The 21,697-nt window shown below is 34.9% G+C and overlaps 1 protein-coding gene across 1 annotated transcript in view; it reads left to right on the top strand.

Moving 5' to 3' along the window:
• Positions 1 to 21,697, top strand: part of SCEL (sciellin) — a 103,148-nt gene that overhangs the window by 66,775 nt on the left and 14,676 nt on the right. Inside the window, exons 19-27 of the mRNA XM_063103115.1 lie at positions 660 to 719; positions 1,730 to 1,789; positions 2,712 to 2,771; positions 5,352 to 5,402; positions 6,355 to 6,417; positions 10,084 to 10,143; positions 10,290 to 10,349; positions 10,491 to 10,547; positions 20,538 to 20,600. Of these exons, the coding sequence (XP_062959185.1) occupies positions 660 to 719; positions 1,730 to 1,789; positions 2,712 to 2,771; positions 5,352 to 5,402; positions 6,355 to 6,417; positions 10,084 to 10,143; positions 10,290 to 10,349; positions 10,491 to 10,547; positions 20,538 to 20,600 (534 nt within the window). The remainder of the gene's footprint in view (positions 1 to 659; positions 720 to 1,729; positions 1,790 to 2,711; positions 2,772 to 5,351; positions 5,403 to 6,354; positions 6,418 to 10,083; positions 10,144 to 10,289; positions 10,350 to 10,490; positions 10,548 to 20,537; positions 20,601 to 21,697) is intronic.

Here is a 21,697-nt window from a genome sequence, read left to right as displayed (position 1 = left end):
CGTGTTTTCAGTGACTGCATAGAATTTTATATCACAGTTGATGCATCTTACATTTCAGAACATTTCAGAACTCTCTAGATTTTAATCTTCCTATTGTTTGTTGTTAAAATAACTAGTCAAAATTTGTAGTTTTTAACACACAATTTTAATTACCAGAAGCAGACACCAGGTTGCATGATGGATTTTAACAAATTGGTCTATTTATCTTAATACCATTTCGTGATAGCCTGCTAATAAAAATCAATCTTACAAACATGGTTCTCTGAAGTTGGTTTGAAAGTTCCACAACATGTTGGAGGTTGATATTGAGAGGGTATACCTTCTTGAATGTTCCATTAGACAAGTATGTAGACTATTTAAAAAATGTTTTGTGCACCTGGAAAAGGCTAAGAGCATGACATTAAATGTATCAGAATAGAGAGAGTCTTATTGTAATATTTGCTAGTGGCCAAATAGCTCCAAGATTGAAATATTGTCTCACTGACTCTCAATGAGTTTCAGAGAGGTTTACATCCGTACATACTTCTGCAGTCACCTTTAACAATCATCAACTCTTTGACATGATCTCAATGAATATTTAATGTTTCTGAGTTTTAATGAAGAGTTTTGTCCAATTGTCAGTCTATCATTAATCTCAACATTTCTTCAATGTTTTAAAGGGGCCAGAGCCTTGAGAATCTCATCAAAGTGACCCCCGAAGTTAACAGAAGTAACCAAGGGTGAGAATTATGTCTTACCTTTCTTCTCCCTCCCCCATCAATTTGTGGCACTCATCAGAGAAGATGTGTTGAAAAACCTTTTAAAATTTTTTTAAATTTATTTTTTAACTGAAAAAATTGATTTTACATATTTATGGGGTACAGAATTGACTATTAGTATTTGCATACAATATGTAATGATCAAATCAGTAGTATTAGCACATTCATTCCAAATTGTAATCACATCACTAATCATCAGAGAAATGCAAATCAAAACCACATTAAGATATCCTCCCACCCCAGGTAGACTGGCTTCCACACTGTTGGTGGGACTGTAAGTTAAATTACTGTAGCCATTGTGGAAAACAGTATGGAAGTTTCTCAAACAACTATGGATAGAACTGCCATATGATCCAGCAATCCCACTGCTGGCTACATACCCAAAGGAGCGAAAAACCTTTGGGTTGGAGTCACAAAGTCTGAACTCCATTTCCAGCTGGGTGTGTTTGAGCAAGTCCCTTGAACACTGAGCTGCAGCTTCTTTAGTTATAAAATGAGGATTATAATGTTTGTTCTCTCTTTGCCACTTGATAATTGTAAAGTGAAATAATGGATATAAAATTCTTTTAAAAGAAAAAGGTACTACAAATAGAAATTGTTAGTAAAACACAGTTTAGTTATAGCTATAGCAGTGGATGAAATGCTTAGGGGAATTGGGCGAGAGTTTTTGGCAAATCATTACATTGTTCCTGAATCAATTATTTTTTAAAAACTCAGTCTTGCCCTACTTTTATGGTTTTATCTTAAGGGTGAATGGAAAACTAAGCCAGTATATCAATGATTTGTATGAAGATCAGCATTTTTACTCTTTTAAATTAATTAAAGGTATAGACTGGTATTAATTTCTCTCAAAACTTAATAGTAAAATTTATATGGAGCACATATATCCTTTAAATCAAAACAGACAATTGATTTAATTTTATTTTTGTTCATCATGTTTTTGTTTTTGTTGTTGTTGTTGTTGTTTAAAGTTCCAGAGACCTTAATAACCTCATCAAAGTGAATCCAAGAACAGGAAAAAGTGTACAAGGGTAAGATTTAATAAGCTCCTCTTTTTCCATTTTATGCTAACCAATGCTTAAAAGTGTAATTAAATCATCAATTTTTCTGACCGATGCTGAACCCAAGGATGGTTCAGGAAAAGTCTTGTAACCCTGACTACCTCATATCTGAAATGTTAGAGATTTTGGTCAATTGATTTCTTATACATTGAAGGTGCCCTTTGGTTAATTAGGTCCACAGTTGTTTTCCCAGGATAGACAGGACATTTTTATTTGTTAATATATTTATTTTTCTTAAGCAGAAGGGATGGCACAGTAGAGGAGAAAGATAAGTAAACTGGAGCCCAGAGATGTGAGTCGAAGACTGGCTGTGCTCCTCCTACCTGTGTGATCTTGGTCTAGTCACTTCTCCAGTTTGGTCTTCAGTTTTCTCATCCTCAAAGTGAAGAAATTGGGCCAGGTGCTCTCTAGACACTTCCAATGCTAATTCACTTACTAAGTTCCAATAAGATGATTGGTGTCATGGTAAAGCACAGCATTCTGGAGCTAGATTACCTAGCTTTAAATCCCAGCCCTGCCTCTACTAGCCGTGGGGAAAATTATTTAATTCTTCTGTGACTCACTTTTCCCCTCCTATGATCTTAGGGTGATAATACTTCCTATGTTATAGGATTATGAGGATTAAATTAGGTAAATCATATAAACACTTAGAACTGTGCCTGGCACATCAAAAATTTTCTAAAAAACAGGTATTATTCATTATTTCTATGCAGTTATAGTTAGGTTGTAACAGACATATTCATAGTCAATACTGAAAAACTCTAACCCACTGAGATAATCTCTGTTTGAATAAATATTTTATAATAAAAAGTATTACTGAGTTTTGACAAATATTTAGAGAAATTTGATCTAAATTTATCACTGATCTGGTCATTTCTTCCATGTTTTTAAGGAACCAAAGTCTTGACAGCCTTATCAAAGTGACTCCTGAAACTAATAGAACTAACCAAGGGTAAGGTTTATGGAGTTCTTCCATCTGTTCCTTTCTATGCAACTTTAAAAGTATGAGAAAATGCATTGCCCCACCATGGAGATAACCAGTGATGGGTCCCCAAATCAACAACTCGTGTGTCTGAAATCTGGTGTTCAAGCCCTTGCCCTGGGCTCACTGGCTGTAGGCTTTTGTGGGAGAGGGAATTCTTTGAAATACAGGAATGAACGCTTAATAGTATGAGATGTGTGTTCCATGCTTGGGATTTTCTTAAAATGAACAGGGATTCCTCATGGGACAGAACATCAACTCCCAAGCAATTTCCTAGAGCTAAGTATCCTAAAGGAAGTTCTTCATGCAATGAAAAGGTCTCCTTCCTTCTTCTTCCATCATTTATTCCCTCTCTTCTTGTTGACTTCTACTCAAACAATTCCTAAAATTGGGAGATCACTTTTAAAAATTATACTCAGTTCATTAAATAATAAAGAATACAAAGAATGACATTTGTCTTTTATGTAGAGAGATTTTCTCTAAGGCACATTGTAGTAAATAAAGAGACAAAACCATGAAGCTACAAACATATATTGTTATGCTGCCAGAATATGAGTTTGATACAGAAGATACCAAGATATATATCATCTTTCCAACAGATTTCCTATCTTACTTTGCACGTAGGAATGCTCTCTGTTTTTACAGTATGTAGCTATCAAATAGAGCTTATTTAGACAAGAAAAGAGATCGGCAGCTTTTTTTAAAGGGCTAAATAGTACATAGTTGAGGTTTTGGGGGTCAAAACAGTCTGTTTTAACTAGTCAACTCTGCCAGTAGTGTGAAAGGAGCCATAGATAATACCTTATAAACAAATGGAAGTAGCTGTGTTCCAATAAAACTTTATTTACAAAACCAGGCTGCAGTCTGTATTTAGCCTGAGGGCCATAGTTTGCTAACCCCTAAGCTAGATAGCATTTCATTTTGGCAAGTACGAGGATCAACTCAATGTAGTAGAGGAAGCTTTGGAAATACAACCTGCTGTCCCCCACTTTTATATGCATTGTTTCATTCACTTTATGGTTAAACCTAAGATTTTGTCACTCTTCTATCTGAATATTTAATGGTACATTGTTCTGAGATTTTGCTCACCAAATAAGAATACAACTTTATTGTCATTGTCTGAGAGTCAGACATTGAATTCAGAGGCCGTATAATACTTTACATTACAGATTAAGGTTCAGTGAAAGACAATTAATTATCTTTTGTCCCTCTCCTGAGATGACTTTGTTCCTAAAGGTGATGATGGCCGTAGTTATATGACCTTTCTTGAACAATGTTTGAGCCTCTATTTCAGTAGCCACATGCTACCATGCATTGCATTTGGTGTGTGTCCATTTTTTCTATTTGGTAGTGAAATTTTTAAGTTCAGAGAACATTTACCAGCTGTAGTCTTGGACAAATTGCTTAATTTCCTTTAAGCCTCAGCTTCTTTATCTGTAAGGCTGGGATTGTAAGAGTTAACTTCTTCATGAGTTAGAAAAATTAAAAGTGATCACACTTGTGAAACACTTAGTACTCAAGTACTTATTTATTACACATTACCTATCAGTATCCTTATCACTGCTACTACTTTTTTTCATTGTTGAATCACCATATCATAACTCAACACTTAATTTGAAGAAAATACAAAGAAATCATCCTATTAGGTTGAACCTTATGAAATTACTGACATTCGACTATTTTTGACTCACAGAATGACAATTTCATATGGTTCAACATCATAGAATACAATAATTTACACTGAAGGATTACATGTATGTAATAAAATGAGTTTACAAATTAGTCCCAAAGATTAGGTAGGTGACATAAGTGTTTCTGGTCTTTTTTCTTTTCAGGATATATAATGTATTGTCCAATAATAAAATATATCAAATTAGGCTTCTTGTTCAGGCCTTTTGGTGTTAGGGTTGGGATGAGATCCCAGTGTGATAATAGCAGTATCTCTTTAGAATTATGATTGCATATTTGACTGTTTAAATAAAAACATAAATTATATAATCTGAAGTCTTGCCTGTTATCATTTACCTTTGCATGAAGTGTGATTCTGAAGTGATTTACCTAATGTCTTAAAGTAGCATCAGTATTCACGTTATGTCTATTACTTACATAACTTAGAATCAAGAAAAAACTCATTTTTTAAAAGTCCCAGTTTTTTTTTTGTTTGTTTGTTTCTTTTGAAAGAGAGGGTAGCAAGAAACACATGGAAATGAATAATTTTATATTTTTCTCTTGTGCATTACAACCTCCAAAAATATTCTAAATTGCAATTCTACTACACAAATATAATATGAAAAATAAGGAGTTTAAGAGTAATTTTGCTTTGAGGTTGATTTGAAACAAGAATAAAACTAAATTAAATCCTCATATACACAAAGGTGAGCAAGAAATGAATTGATAGTAGCCCCTTTTTTACATAGGGCTAAAAAGAGAATTAAAGTAATGGCGAAGTTTTAAATAACAGTCATTTGATTCAATATTAAGGTTAAACATGTACAAATTATTGATTTTAGTTGACTTTGTCATCTATTGAAACTCACAACATTTCTTTAGGAACCAAAACCTGGACAACCTTATCAAAGTGATTCCCTCAGCAAACAAAAGGTAAGTTTATTAAGATTATTGAAGACTCCTGAGCAAGTCTCCAATTTATGCTAAAAAATAGGGTTAATTATTTGGCTAAGGATATTTTGACAGGGTACTTTAAAAAGTAAGGACAAGTTGATTTGTTGATGTGTAATAATGCTGAAAAGATTTTTCTTTTATCATTGCTTCTATTTCTTTCATTAAATATTGTTTAAGATGATAATGCTGAAGCTAATTCTGTATAATTACTACTTGAGAAATTTCATTTGACACAGTAATAACATAACCAGATTATTCCTGTAACTTCATAGTTAATAAATTATAAGTTTATAAAACCAATAAACCAAAGAATATTGGCTTTCTACTCATTTACAAATCCAGGGATTAATTTTTAAATGACTCAAGAGAAAACTGATGATATAACATTCCTATATTTGATTAGAATATTTTTGCATGCTATTGAATTTACTTTTGTTCTTGAGAAGTTAACACCCATTAAACACTGGAGCAAAAGTTAATAAAAGCATGTCAGAGAAACTCCAAGCTACCTCTCACAGAATTATCGTGAAGATAAGGTTGGTAAACAGCATTGTGCAGATGTAAGGGATCATTATGAACATAAGAGAGAGGAAGGGTGTTGAGGGGATAGAGTGTGGGGTCTGGGCTCCAGTTGCTGTGGTTCCAATTTTTTGGTTCACCCTCAGCCACTTTTAGGTATCAGCCCCAGGGAGTGTCTTAACCCCTCTGAAGTTCAATTTCTTTATTTACAAAGGGGGTGATAGTAGTGGTGGTGGTAATGTCTCTACCTCACTGAGTTGTTTTGAGGATTAAAAAATGATAACTAATGTACGTAAAGTAGAAACTTGGTAACATTATGTTTTACACTAGGAGCCCATTGAATGATTTACACTGTCAAAATGCCAGTAATGAAATTTGCTGATTTCCAACTGAATTTGACCTTTTGTTTTAGCAGTGAAAAAGGTCTTGATGAACTAATCAGTGTAAGCCCCAAAGCTGTCATAAACGACGCTGGGTAAGAGAAGGATATTGTTTATTTGTTTTGTTCCGTTTCTCTTTAAATAAGCACAATATGAATATAAATGACATAATTATTCTATGAGCAAATTAAATATAGGTCTTGAAATAGCATCAGATTTTGTATATGTCCGTGGAAAGCTATGTATCTACTAGTTAGCAGCAAGAAAGAGGCAGCTGAAAACAATGTAGGCTGTATCTGCTCCTCTCTCAGCCTCAAGTGAGGCGAGTGAAGGGAGCGATTGGAGGAGCATTGCTAGTCCACCAGCTGTTCATGTTTTGTTTAGTGTGTGTCCTGTTGGTATTAATACCTTTCTGGAATTGACTAAAATTTATTAATGATAGTTAATTTTTTTTAAAAGATGTAGACACTTCATTAGACTCATCATTAATAATATCATTTACTTTGTTTTGGAAGAGGTTTTTGGTAGTGGAAATTTTAAGAGGTTCATTGTTCTTTAGAGGGTTTGTTGTTTCCAGCAAAGTTAGAGACCTAAAATTTGATAATTCTTCAAGGAGCATTTGTAAGATAATGAAATTCACTTTTTGTCTCTGGTTATATAAAGATTTTTCTATCATTACACATTAAGAATGTTTTCATGATTTTCCTTTTTAAAGGTTTGTTGGTACATGTAAAAATCATAAAATTTTAGAGATGAAAAGAAGGAAACTTAGAGAATCTAGTTAGTTGGAATCATTTTGAAAACCACTGTTCTGATTGAACCTACACATTTTGCAGAAGAGGAAATTAAGACCCAGAAGGGTTAAATGATTTGACCAGGGTCACAAAGAAAATTAGTGGAAGACTGATAGTAGCCCTGTGATGTCTTAGGCAGTGAATAATTACTGAGCACCTACTGGGTTCACAGCCTACGACTAGGTATCATTAGCTGCACATTAGGTATAATTATAGGCTGTGGACACCAAAAAGATAATTCAGCAGACATACTCAATCTTATTAACAGCAGGCAATTAACATAGATTAAAGCTAATTATGTACCAGGGCATAGAGATGTTACTCCAAGACAATAATAGGTTGTCAATTTAATATTACATTTTGGAGCGCCCACGTACTGCTGGTTGAATATAGAATGTCTTGTCAGTGAGTTGCATTTAAAAAGAAAAAGAGACGTTGAAAAGCTAATTAAATAAACACCACAAGCTGTACACATTTATAGAGTTCTAGAAGTAGATGTTAGAGATGGACAGAGCCTTAGACATGATCCAATCCAATCTCCTCATTTACAGATGAGAATGCTGAGTCCAGGGGCAAAAATCTCATGGTCTTCTGTGAGGTCTTCTAACTTCCAGCCCAAATTCTACAGCACATAGACTTTGATCTTAAAATATATGGAAATTAATTAAGCACCTAGGGAAATAATGGAGGCTATAAAGATAGGATTGTTGTTCTTATTGTGGGACAGCCAGGAGGTGTCCTTTACTGTTCTCACAGGGTCACTTGAAGGGTTACACCATAGATTACAATGGCACAAATGTGCAAATGACTGCAAAACACTTTACAGCTTTTAAATTACATGGAAGTAATAATACCTAAATATTCTTATGTTTCCTTTATTATATCCTTAAAGCAAAATAAATGAAAGCAGTTACTTGAGTAGAAAAAATGTTACATTTTCCCTGAATAAAATTTAGATATAAGTTTGCTTCATCTTTTGGACCTGGGGCCTGAAAAAAAGTCGATATATTTGCTGTTTTCAAAAATTACATAATGCTATCAATCAAAGTAATTCAGGACTGTTACTAAGATCTTTGTTTTATTAACATGAGATGTTGTCTTTTTAGAATAGTGGTAGGATAGAGCATATATTTATGTTTTCTAAGCTACTGTTTCTCAAACTGTGGCTTGTGACCCATTAAAGAGTCATATAATTAATTTAGTGAGTGGCAATCAGCATATTCCCCCAATTAAATAGAATGACTTGAATAGCAAATATGAGAGTTTTTATGTAATAAGGGTATTATTTCATGAAATTTACATTTTAATGTGTGTGTGTGTGAAAGAGAGTATTAGGCTGTGATGTAAAATACATTTTTTACTGGGCTTTATGAAACAGTGGTTTGAATATCATAGTTCTAGGTTATTGAATGAATCACATTTTCTGTGCTCAGCAGAACAGTGAAAATGGAAATCCCCATGTTTGTTTTTGCATTTTCTATGCCATTTACTCTTGATTTTACTGACATATGAAAATTATATATAGTTACACTGAAAAAATTGTGATTAATTTTATATATTAAAAAATTTCTGGTTTTTGAACATGCCGTCTCTTCTACAATGATTTATTCTTTGTATTTTTTCTTTTTCTTTTAAAATTTTTATGGATTTTACATATTCATGGGGCACAGAGCTGACCATCAGCATTATTTATAATTTTAATATGTGAAATTAACCTTATTTTAAGGACTGTTGTCTTTCTGGTACAACAGTATTGTACAGTGTTATAACAGATTTTGCAATCAATTTACAGAAGAAAATTATATTTTGCATAGTTCTCATATGCCAATCATTCTTTTAATAGTATTTCTAGAAACCAATTGATTTTCTTTAATTGAGAATATTATTATCAATGACAACCCCAAATAGTGAAAATTCAGTTAGGGTCTTTCCATCTACCATGGAGATGTGAGAACCAGAATGAGCTTATCAAACCAAATGGAGCCATGAGCTGGAAAGCACATTCCATGGAAAAGTTGAAGGCTGGCAAGGAAAACGCTGACTTTTTCTCAGACTTTTCTGATGATTCATCTCTAAATGGCTCCCTTCAGTTCATAACCTTGCATCAATCTTCTTGATGAATAAAATCTATTTTATTTTTATGTGAGAAAACAGGACTGTTGGGGGGAAAAGGAGTACAGGCAGGCTGTCATCCCAGATGGTACTGGAAGCAGGTCTTATCAGTCCTGCCATTTTTTTGTCATGGTGACTGCCATGTATTTCTCTGATTAAATATTAAAAATGGGTTTAGAGGAACACTTTGAAAAATCCCTACTTTCCAGCCTTTAAAAACAAGGTGTTATACTGAGGCAGTGAATGATAGCAAACCATATGGGAGAAAATACTCCTCTGTGGCTGAAGAAAGAAGCTGGTGGAGTCTCAGATGTTTTCAGAGTGTGTAGATAACTTGACTGTGAATGACTGAGTTTTATTCAGTTCTTCAGTCATCACAGAGGAAAGAAACGTCACAATTTTGATGGATTTTTGGAGCTCTCTTTGCCAAGTATTATATTAAGAATAACCCCAGTTTTAGAGCTTAATTTTTTTTTTTTAATGATATCTTTAGCTGGTGAGCATGATTTAAAAAATGACAGGACACTAGAATCTTTGTATTTGCATGTTAAAACATTCCAGAGTGAAAAATTGTCAATCACCACATATTTGCTGTAGAACACTTAACCAGCGTGCCCTTCCTTGTAGATAGCCTCTGGCAATAAAATGTATGGACTCAGAATATGTTTCTTTCTGATACAGCGTAATTCTTTCTCCCCTGGTTTGGTTAGAAAACATATTTCATGGCGATTCTACACCATGTGTCTCATACTATAAAACAGTGTCTTATGCTATAATCCTTTCTTCCCATTTTCAATGACCTTTGACCCATATTAACTCTAACCCAAGCTGCTTTAATCTTTTTTCCACTTAAAGAAAGCAAGATCTTGATAAGCTCATCAAAGTGAAACCTGACATTTTTGAAAACAACCGAAGGTAATGAAACTATATTGTTTTTAATGTGCTTTGGTCAGGAAGAATATTTGGTTTTATTATTATTTCTAGCAGATTTATAACCTTAATGATGTTACCAAAAGAACTTTATAATTAACTTGTTTTCTTTTTATTTTTTTTATTTAAAGAAACCAGGATCTCAATAATCTCATCAAAGTGAATCCTGCAGTAATCAGAAGCAATCACAGGTAATCAAATAAAAGCAGTCAATTCATGTTTTTATCTGTCTGTTCCCCCCGAATGAAGTGCATTTATAATGTTGCTTTATGAACTGGCACAACCTGAAAACCTACTACTAATCCGAACTTTTTTTTTTCTCTTTTATACAGCCAAGACTTGGACAATCTTATTAAAGTGAAACCTTCAGCTCTCAGAAATATTAATCGGTAAATCACCTTGACTATCTTGACTTTTTCCCAAGGTTCTAGGGCAGGATTTTTTTTTTTTTCTTCTTTCTTTCTTAAGGAAGGCTTTTGTTTTTCTTTAGTGTTTTAAATGAGGATGAATTTAAAACCCGTGTGTCCCCTGTCAACAAGGAAACATACTGCACTCTTCTGGAATCAATTGCACGATTATGGAATCAGTTCTGGGCATCTTATCTGTACTAAGACAACCTCGTGTTTGTTGTCTACAGGAAATAGAGTTTCAGTATGAAAATGAAAAATGAGTAAAATTAAATAAGGAGAAAAATATTTTGAAGAAATTGAACCAAACCAGTGGTTTACATAGATGTCTGCAGAGCATTGGAAAGGATATTCAGGGACTTTGAAATCCCAGATGCACAGCTAGTAAGGGCTCACAAAATATTACAGCAGATTTTAACCTTGGACATCCATTTTGAATTGTGAAAATATAATTTGTTATTTTTATGTGATATCATTCACATAAAGTGCTTTGTTAATAGATAACAAAGTGATAATAATAATGCAGCAGAACACATTATATTAGAAGTACAAATTGCTCTACTGACCTGAAATTTTATCATAATAAATACATAGCTGGGAATCAGAATCCAATACTCTGAGATGAAAGGAACAAATTAACATATGAAAATTAACTTTGAACCCACGAGGAGAAAGAGAATAATGTAACACACTGATTGACCTAACTCTTACCTTATGTTTTCTACATCAGTACGTTGTTTTGTGCTTCCTGTTTATGTGTTTTATCACTGGGATGCTGGGGTCTTTGTAGTGGGACTGTATGAAGGTAGTTGAAGAGCAGTTGCTACTGAGAGTAGCATTTATTGAGCACCTAGGGTGTGACAATTTGTACACATTTAATCCTCACAACAACCCCATGAGAAATATATTCATGGGCAGTATTTTATAGAAGAGGAAACTATAGTGCAACGATACCAAATAACCTCTCTAAGAAAGAGAAGGCACCCTGGATCTAAACTCAGGTACTTCTAATGTCATTACCTAGAGGAAAAACAAAAGATCCGTGGTTAAAGGAGAGCAGACTCTCTTCTTCTTTCCATGTTTCACATTCCCTTAGCCCCATTTCTCCCCATACCCAATTAAAGGACTATAATCAGTTATATTTATTCTAGAGAATTACTGTTAAAATGACAGGGAGGAGAGAAAACATTGGCTGCACAGAGATCTTCTAATAGCTGAAATAACAGTGGACTTTGGTGTTGACCCTGCCACTGATAATCATATGGAAATATCTTTTAAGTAGAACCATTTCTTTGTAGTGGTATTTGTTGGGGTGGGTTTTTCTTATCAGTAATAATATTAGGAGGTTCCCAATCTTGTTGTGTGGAAGTGGTTAGGCTTAATAATCACATCATGCAATGACTAACAGTGGAAAATGCAGTTTTGTAGCTCGGTCTCTCTCATTCCCCCCACCTCCTTCCTTCCTCCCTCCCTCTGACAAATGTGTCATGTTGGCAATGGTAACTTTCTTATAAGAGTTTTGCCTTTTGTTTTATTAGAAGAGGCTAATTTTATAAAAAGCTAGCTTATATTTCACCAACTCCTAATCATATATTTATAGAAACAAAGACATTTTCCTTACACAGATATGATTACTATAAAAAGGAAATTTTAAAATATTAGCCATCATGTTGTTTTAGGGTAGAAGCTTGATCCACACATCTAACCTAAGTTATGTCCAATTATTCTTTAGTAGTATGCCAGATAGGATGATAATCAGCCAGATGTTCAAGAGTTATCACAGAGCAGACAAACAGGAAAGATTGAACGGTGTATTTGAAAAAAGTGACTTCATTCAACTGGTTCAGCCACCTGTATCTATAATGTATCCATGCTGTCCTCTTGATTTTAATGTAAGTAAAGAGAAGAGTATTTTAAAGCACCTCCTGGTAGAAAGAACAGCCACAAGTCACTTCTACCTCAATTCAGTGTGACGCAAACACTGATTATTTAATAATAAAACAGCACTGAATCAAAGTTCTTTTATGTGACTTTGCTGACATTTCCAGCAGCTGCTTATTTAATTCACAGTTAAACTTCAGTCATTGATCAGAACATAAGCTCCTTCCAGGAACACAACAATCAGAACAAATACAGATGTGCACAGAATTTTCATTGATTCAGTGGGAAATTGCATGACTTTAGCAGTAACAGTTTCACATTTTCATGAACCAACATTAGAGATATTTAATTATTTGTTAGACTAATTACTAAAACCCTAAATTTCTGCTCACAAATGAATATTCAGAAGTACCTTGTGACACTAAGGCCTTTACAGTTAGAAAAGGCATCCTTTATCTAAAGTAGGAAAAAATCTTTTTTTAACTATTTGTGGTATCATTCTTCCATCTTTTTAAGGACTTCTTACTTGTTAAGACACTACCTCTAAGTTTTTAGTATTCCAAGAGTAAAGTTGCTTTCTATCTTCCTATTGCATATTTTTCATATTTCTATTCAAGACATAAACCTGGGCGTAGCCTTGACTCTTTCTATTGATTCATTCCCCATTATCAATCAATCAGTACTTTGGATGCTTCTCCTAATCTCAGGAAGTAGTCCAAGGCACTTCATATCCCCAATACTTCTGTAGTCTAGATTACTGTTCAGCCTTCTGACTGGTCACTGCCAGTTTTGCCTTCTGCTCTTCAATCCACTCACTATTTAGAGTGATCTTCCTAAAACACAAATCTGATCATGTCATTCTTCTGATTAAAATCCTTCAGTGGATTCCCATTGCCATTGGATAATGGTCATGCTTCTTAATCTGGTCTCCAAAGCCTATCTTGATCTGGCCTCTGTGAGCTTTCTCACCCCCATCTCCTGTTACTCTTCACCCACAAGCAAACCCCACCTACATACCCTCTCACTTGCACACTCTTTACTCCTTCATTGCTATTGTGTGGGTAACTTCAACTTAGCCTTCAGGTATCAGCTTAGGTGTCTTACTCAGGCTCTGGGAAGCCCTCCGGACCTACCATGTCTGCAGTAGGTGCTTCTTGTAGATGTTCTCAGGCTCTCTAGTCTTCCTCTACCATAACACTTGTCTCCTGCAGGGAATTATTATTTAATCGTTTCTCTCTGTGACTATAAGATCTTTAACGATAAGGACTGAATATGTCTTCTTCATTTCTTTATCTATAGTCTATAGCACAATGTCTGGCACATATTAGATGTTTAATAAATATCCTAGGAATTAGATGCCCAGGGTCCTAGGAAGGAGCTGAGAGCAGGCCCCCTCTGACCGGAAGCAGACAAGAAACAGAGCATGCCCAGGGTCCTCCTCTGCCAGGAAGCAGGCAAGAAATAGAGCATACCCGGGGTCCTAGACAGGAGACAAGGGTGGCATCCCCAGCCCAGAAGCAGGCAGGAAGCATGCAGAAAACAACATTTTCACATGGGTGGCCCACCACAGCTTGATGCCACAGCAGTAGCCACAGCTGCTGTGCAGACAGCCCACCAGACACTCAACTGCAGAAACACAAGGAGAGTAACCAGCAGATACCAGAAAAGGAAGGGAACATCTCTTTCCTCAAAGCCCACTCCAGAGTAATAGAAGAAGCGACTGCTCTATCAGATGACCAGACATCAGTGTAGAGATACTAGAAATATGAAAACCCAAAGAAGTATGACACCACCAAAAGAATACAGTAATTCTCAAATACCAGACCCTGTAGATCAGGAATATCTTGAAATGACTGAAAAGGAATTCTGAACAACAGTCTTAAGGAAACTCATGGAGATACGAGAAGACTCAGTTAGACAACATGATAAAATGAGAAAAAAATCCAGAATATGAAGGAGGAAATTTACAGAGAGATTAATGCCTTAAAAAGAATGTAGCAGAACTCATGGAACTGAAAGATTCACTCAACAAAATGGAAAACCCAACTGAGAGCTTAAGCAGCAGGCTAGAACAAGCAGAAGAAATAATTTCTGATGTTAAAGATAGTCTTTTCAAAATAACCCAGGCAGATTTAAAAAAAAAAAAAAAGGAAAAAAGGATTTTAAATAATGAAGAAAATCTAAGAGAGAGAGCAGACAACCTTAAATGCATAAACATTCGAATCATGTGTGTTATGGAAGGGGAGGAGAAAGGAAAGACATGAAAATCTATTCAATGAAATAATAACAGACAACTTTCCAGGTATGAAGAGATAAACAGACATTCAGATCCAGGAGGCTCAAAAATCCCCAAACAGATTTGACCCAAAATCATCCTCTCCAAGACACCTTATAGTCAAACTGTCAAAGCTCAAAGACAAAGAGAGAATCTTAAAGAAAGTAAGAGAAAAGCATCAGGTCACCTGTAAGGGAGACCCTATCAGACTAACAGCAGACTTCTCAACAGAAACTCTACAGGCCAGAAGAAAGTGAGATGATATTTTCAAAATACTAATAGAAAAAAACTGCCAGCCAAGAAAACTATACCCGGCAAGGCTATCCTTCAGAAATGAGAGAAAAAATAGTGTATTTTCAAGACAAACAAAACTGCAGGAGTTTGCCACCACATGACCAGCCCTACAAGAAATTCTCAAGGGAGTCCTGCATCAGGAATCCAAAAAGTGATAATCACTCATCTTACTAGCTATAGTTCTGTTCAAACTCTCTGTTTTTCATAATTCAGTCTTGGTAGGTGGTGTGTTTCTAGGAATTTATTCATTTCATCTAGATTATCTAATTTGTTGACCAACAATTATTCATAATATTCTCTTATACCCCTTTTGGTTTCTGTAAATTTGGTTGTAATGACCCCTCTTTCATTTCTGATTTTAGTTATTTGAGTGTTCTCTCTTTTTTCTCAGTCCATCTAGGTAAAGGTTTGTCAATTTTGTGGATCTCAGCAGAGTACCAACTTTTGGTTTAATTGCTTTTCTGTTTTTTTTTTTTTTTTCTATTTTCTATTTCTTTTATCTATATAATTTTTATATTTATTTCCTTTTCGAGGTCTGGGCTTAGTTTGCTGTTCATTTTCTAGTTTCTTAAGGTACAAAGGTGATTTTTGATTTGAGATTTTTCTTTTTTACTCATGTATGCATTTATATTATAAATTTCCCTTTTAGTAAATGAAATAAATAGAAAAGCTATAGTACTATTAAAAACACAGATATTCTGTGAATTAAAGGCTAAATCTCAAACTAATCAATGCCTTATGATAGTCCACCTAGATACAGTCTATTGCCTTTTAGCTCTAATGTTCTGAGCCCCCATAAGTGAAACCAGAAGGGAAGAAATCAGATTTGTTTTAACTGGTCTCCTTGCTTGAGCCAATGACTATCTTTTGCTCATGACATAGTCTCAATAAATCATGGTGAATTAGAGCCACTGAAATCCTTAGTCACATCTTATATTTAAAATTCCAAAGTTGTCCAACTTCTCTAAGGACCTGTTAATTTCTTTAATATGAAATCTTTAAGACTTCCTCATTTAAAAGAATTATAAAAATATTTAAAAATACGTAAAGTTGGGCCCATTTCTCTATGTTAAAAATTGAGGAATTATACCAATTATCTCACTGTATTCTATACTCCTTTCAGAGACACAAATATTCCTTTTGGACAAAAGCCTAATGCCTGAGATTTCATTCTTGGCATAAAAGAAATACCATAGTAAATTTTTTATATGGAGGCTCTTAATTTTGCAAATGTGTTTGATACTTTACAAAAGCAATTTAAGTTAGCTGTATAGAGAGTTGCTATCTATTAATAAATACCTCCCACACCCACCTGCGAGAGGAAGAGCAGTTAGGAGTGAGCTAATAACTTTCTGTCATGCAGTGCTTATCCTAGGAAAAGTTGTGCAGTAAGAGACAATTCCTTGGGCTCCAGAATCTCTATTTTTTCCCTTAATCTGCTGTATAAGGGAGTGTTATTTTCCTTACTGTGGCAGTGGAAAACAAACTACACTATTCTAACATGGATAAATTCTTATATTCCAAAAAGTATCCTGTGGATTTACCCCATGTATAACTCATATTTTCTCCCAAACATTTTGAAATCTACAATAAGAAAAGCACTATTAGTTGCAATGGTTAACAACAATTTACTCTTTAGCAATTCTCTGTATCTACAGAGAACTAGTGATTTTCTTAGAATTAATTCCAACTGCTCATAAATATACAAAATTATAAGGTCTTACTTCCACTGCAACTGCCAGGGAAAGGGTTTGAAATCAAGCCTTTGTTCAACCCTGCAGCATTTAGCTGGATTTCTATAAAAATCTATTTTTCACACTTAGACTCACAGTTCTTCATCTTCTACCACAGCGTAAAAGATGCCATGCAATAGATGAAGTCTTAATTAAAGACCTAAATTTTATTTTTAAATCCTTTAACTTGGGAAGTTTTGGGACAGTCTGAACTTCTTGTATTGGATCTTCAACTATAGCTGATGACATCAATCAGGATGAATAACAAAAATAAATACACATTTTTTACTTTTCATAATCTGGCTTTAAATATAAATTATTCAGATTAAAATCTTATAACTCACTCTACCAAACTTGATATGTGGTATTGTTTAATAAAACAAAAAAAATCTATTAAACCACTAATAATATGGTTTATCTGATTATCCACAATTGTACCACTTTGGGAGTATGCTTCTTTGAAGGTGTATTAGTCAGTTTCTGTTGCTTATAAGAGAAATACCTGAAACTGGGTAATATGTAACGAAACAATATTTATTCTTACGATTTTTGAGGCTGGGAAGTCCACAGTCCAGGGAACAATCTGGTGTGGGCCTTTTCCTGGAGGTGACTACAGTGGTGCAGGTGTCATATGGTGAATAAGAGAGAGCTCCTCATGTTCTCTCCTTTGAAAGCCCTCAGAACCATGCCCATGACCTCCTTTAAACCTTCAATGGATTAACCCATTCACTAGGGCATGGTCCTCACAATCTAATCACCTCTTCAATGCCCCACCTTTCAATTACCATAAAAGGATTTCCCACCCTCTTAACACTGTCGCAGTGGGGGTTAAGTTTCTAATACATGGACTTGGGGGACACAATTCAGTCCACATCAGAAGGCATACACAGGTTCCAATTGTCAGTTGTGTACCTGCAGTTGTTGGATTTGTAAGGTTCTGGGTTCCTCTCCTTTCTTAGGTCCAAACCCTTCTTGTTCCCCCTCATAATAGCTAAGATCCAAAGGGGCTTGTGTCCTGGGGGTGAAAGGTGGGGAGGCTGAGAGGTGTAGGCAGAGCAAAGATGTAATACCTTCAGCAGCCAGGAGTGGAAAGTGCCAGAGGAATTGAGGATGTCCACCATCAGGCTGAGAAACTAAATGTAATCACGTTGTGCGGGGAGAAGCCAATCTGTATTCATTTGCTAGGGCTGCTATAACAACGTAGCACAGACTGGTACCTTAAACACAGAAATTTATTTCCTCACAGTTCTGGAGGCTAGAAGTCCGAGATCAGGCTATTGGCAGCATTGGTTTCTTCTGAGGCTGGGAGGGAAGGATCTATTCCAGGCCTCTCTCCTTGGCTTGTTGATAGCTGTCTTTGCATCATTTTCCTTATGTGTGTGTCTGCATCCAGATTTCCTCTTATGAAGATGGAAGTCATGTAACTTGGTTACCTCTATAAAGACCCTGTCTCTAAATAAGGTCACATTCTAAGGTCGTGGGGGTCAGGATTTCAACACATAAATTTTGGGAGTACACAATTTAATGCATAACAAGTTCAAAAAATAACTAAACAAAGCCAGGGCTGGAATCCTTGTAAAAAAGAGAAGAAATGTGTGCATTTAGGGGTGAAGTAAGGCAGGTCCTGGGTGAGTGACTCAAATGGAGGTGAAATGTCCATAACTGGCTTTAACTGATCTTTTTCTATGTGGTCATGGTGTACACTATGCTTCTAGAAGTGGATGGAACTGACTGTCTTAAAGGTTTGGAGTCTAGGCTAACATCTTCCCCTTGGGGCCCCATTAATATCTTTTCCCAGAGCTAGGTAAGGTAATAATAGATCTCACCAAAGGAGAAAAGAGAATTTAATTTAATTCCACAAATATTTATGGAGCAGCCACTAGTAAAAGGCTATATTAGGCCATAATAATATGAACCTACTCTCAAGTTATAATGAAATCCACCAGCTTCCTTAAAAAATGGCGTTCAGTTCCTCCAACATTAGCAATGCAGGGTGAATCACTTCAAGGGACAAAATTCTAATTGTCCAGACATTTCCTGGGGATCTTTTACTATTTACTACTGCCAACCATCCCAGTTTGACATTCCCAGGAAACTGGATTGTGGAATACCATATATTCCTTTAATTTTATTTCATTATCCCTAAGTATTTAAAATGTTAAGGGGGGATCACTTAATGACCAAGGCTGTTAAGATAGTATGGTGGCCTCTGATACCAAGAAGGTGGCTGTAGTAATTAGTGAAGACCGTCAGGGATTAGGCAAATCCAAACCCTCTGTCTCCATTTCTAAATGTGCAGGATGTGAGGTGGTTTACTTTACATGGTTCTAGCAGTTCTATTGAGGAATTTGGTTTTGAATTTTACATCATTGAAACTGAAGAATCAAATGATCTGATACTTCTGACTTACTTCTGATATCTGGTACTTTTTATACATATTAATTGGCATATTTCTACTGTAATGCACATTAAAATGTGATTTACCCTAATTTCTACCATTTTAAGTGTGGCTATGGAATGCTGCCAAATTTCCATATCTTGTCAATTACTGATGGCCTGGATGTTATGTAAAAAGAGTATTAAATCTCACTCTACATAAAGATGAAAACATTTTTCTTGTATTTTGCATCCTTATCAATATTAATTTTGTGAGTGGGAGTCCATATACTGATTCAGGACCATAACAAGGTAGATTTTTAAGAACTAGAGTTAATTTCAAAGATGAGAAAATTTAAGAGAGAATTAAAAATGACAAAGTAGTCACTTAAAATGGTGGAATCAATAGTGCCTTCCATGGCATCACTACACTTCCATCAACTATTGTTAATGCTTATTCAGTTCACCCCCAACTTTGGTCATTGTGCCATGAGTTTTATCAACATTAACTCATTCATTCTCACTGCAATCTTATGAAATTGGATATTAGTGTCCTACTTTGCAAAACGAAGCATAGAAAGGTTGACTAGCCTGGCCAAGGAAGTAAGGGAAAAGATGGCCTCATTGTTCTGACTCCTAAATGGTGCTCCTACTCAACAGGGTTCATGACAAAGCCTTTTCTGAATTAAAGAAAAAATAAAAATGCAAGAACTATTAGTGTTATACCAAATAAATAAATAACTAATATGTAAATAACATACTGGAGGACCTCGTAGCTCATCAAAGGATGTCAAATCCATAACACAGTCCAAGATCTAGGAATCTAATCATTCCATTTATTCTCCATGTTATGAACTGTTTATTCAAATTTTGGGTTGATTTCCTATGTTTTTGTGATCCCCAAAACTTGAATGAAGTCTCCAGGTAAACATCCAAGAGTTGGTTTCAATTTACAAGTGGCTTGCCCTCAAATCTTGATTCTTCCATAAATTAGTTAATTGACCTTGAAAAATTCTCATAGCCTTTCTGAGCTCCAGATGCTGTCCTGCAGGATTTTGTGAGATCTGAATGAGATAATCCACGTGAAAATACGTGGTTAGTACTTTGTGCCACAAAGTCTGTACTCATTAAATGTCAGCTGAGTGTAAATATAAATAATGGTTTCTTTTCAGACCAGATTTCCCAGACTTTCCAAAAAGTTATTATTTATTTCTCTCTTACATATAATGCACACTTTCATATTTGATCCATAAGTTGTATGGATCAAGTAGGTCAATGTCAGATTTCCAGTCTCCCATATCCTTATAGACCACAAACGACTATGTCTAAGATTATGTACTGATTTAAAAGTATTTCTAATAATTGCTTATTTTCTAAAATTATGTTGTAACTAAATTGTATTTTTTTCTTTAGAGATCAGGACCTGGATAATTTAATTGAAGTAAATTCTCATGTGTCTGAAAATAAGAATGGAAGGTAAGGCTTATTATTATTTACTTTTTTCTTATTAGTTCCATATAAACCTGTATAATGTGTAACCTTAGAAGATTTTCTGGGTGTTTAATTGTATTATGCTATTTCAATATAAATATTATTCAAATGCAAAATTTTATGGTACAGAGTGCTTAATAACTGACGTGGAAAAAAAATTAACAAAATTCTGTTAGCATGTCTGATTCGGGGCCTGCTGTTCTATTTCTTAGTGTAAAAGGCATCATGGAAATAAATGCAAAGTTCTTTACTTGGGCTGTGAAGATGTATTTTTACTTTCTGTTGCTTGGTAAGTTTTCAGTGGTGCAGAAAGAACTCTGGGGATCTCTTCCTTGGATACCTAGTGCTAAAAGAATGCATAAATCATCACAGTTGCAAAACAGAACCTAGTTCTGAAACTTCTTTACACCCCAGATTATAATGGCTTTAAAATTGTTATACCTTGTTTGCCATTATAAAGAAAGTTAGGTTGGAAGCTGTACTTCATTGCTGTTGCAGACTGTTTAAATTAGGAAAGAATAAATTTTTCCGTGTGTAGCAGTTCTTTCTCACATATGTGGGGAACCCTAAAAACAATGTTTCTATTTTTTATCTTCCTAAAGTGCAGCTGCCTTTTCTGTTGACTTTTTTTTAAGTGTAAAGAAATGGTATTTTTTATATTGTCTGCAGAGAGTGGAAAAGCCAGGGAAAGAGCTGGCTTACTTTTTTTTCACATAATGTCTACCAATAGGCTCTTGAATCTAACAGGTGGATGTTCCCTTAATTCCCCAAATCATTTTCTGCCTTCGTTTTTTCGATCCCCAAAATAGGATGAGAGAGTAAATTTTCAGTAGGATTTGCTTATCCTGGAAACACATCCACTATTTTGGGAATAGGACTGGGCTGACAACTAACCAATCTTATGCAAATATTATTTGTAAGTAGTATTTGGATCGAGGGGAAAAGTTACAAGTAAGTGATTGAGTATAATTAAGGAACTTCCCACTTAATATGATTTGAGATGTGCCCCAGTTTCACTTGGGCTTGTTCATGAAATGGGGTTTTATCAGAGACAGTAATGAGAAAGTGGAATTTCATGGGAA

This window comes from Cynocephalus volans, chromosome 7 (genome assembly GCF_027409185.1).
Source record: "Cynocephalus volans isolate mCynVol1 chromosome 7, mCynVol1.pri, whole genome shotgun sequence".
NCBI classification, from domain to species: Eukaryota; Metazoa; Chordata; class Mammalia; order Dermoptera; family Cynocephalidae; genus Cynocephalus; species Cynocephalus volans.
This window is presented reverse-complemented; position numbering and strand designations above follow the sequence as displayed.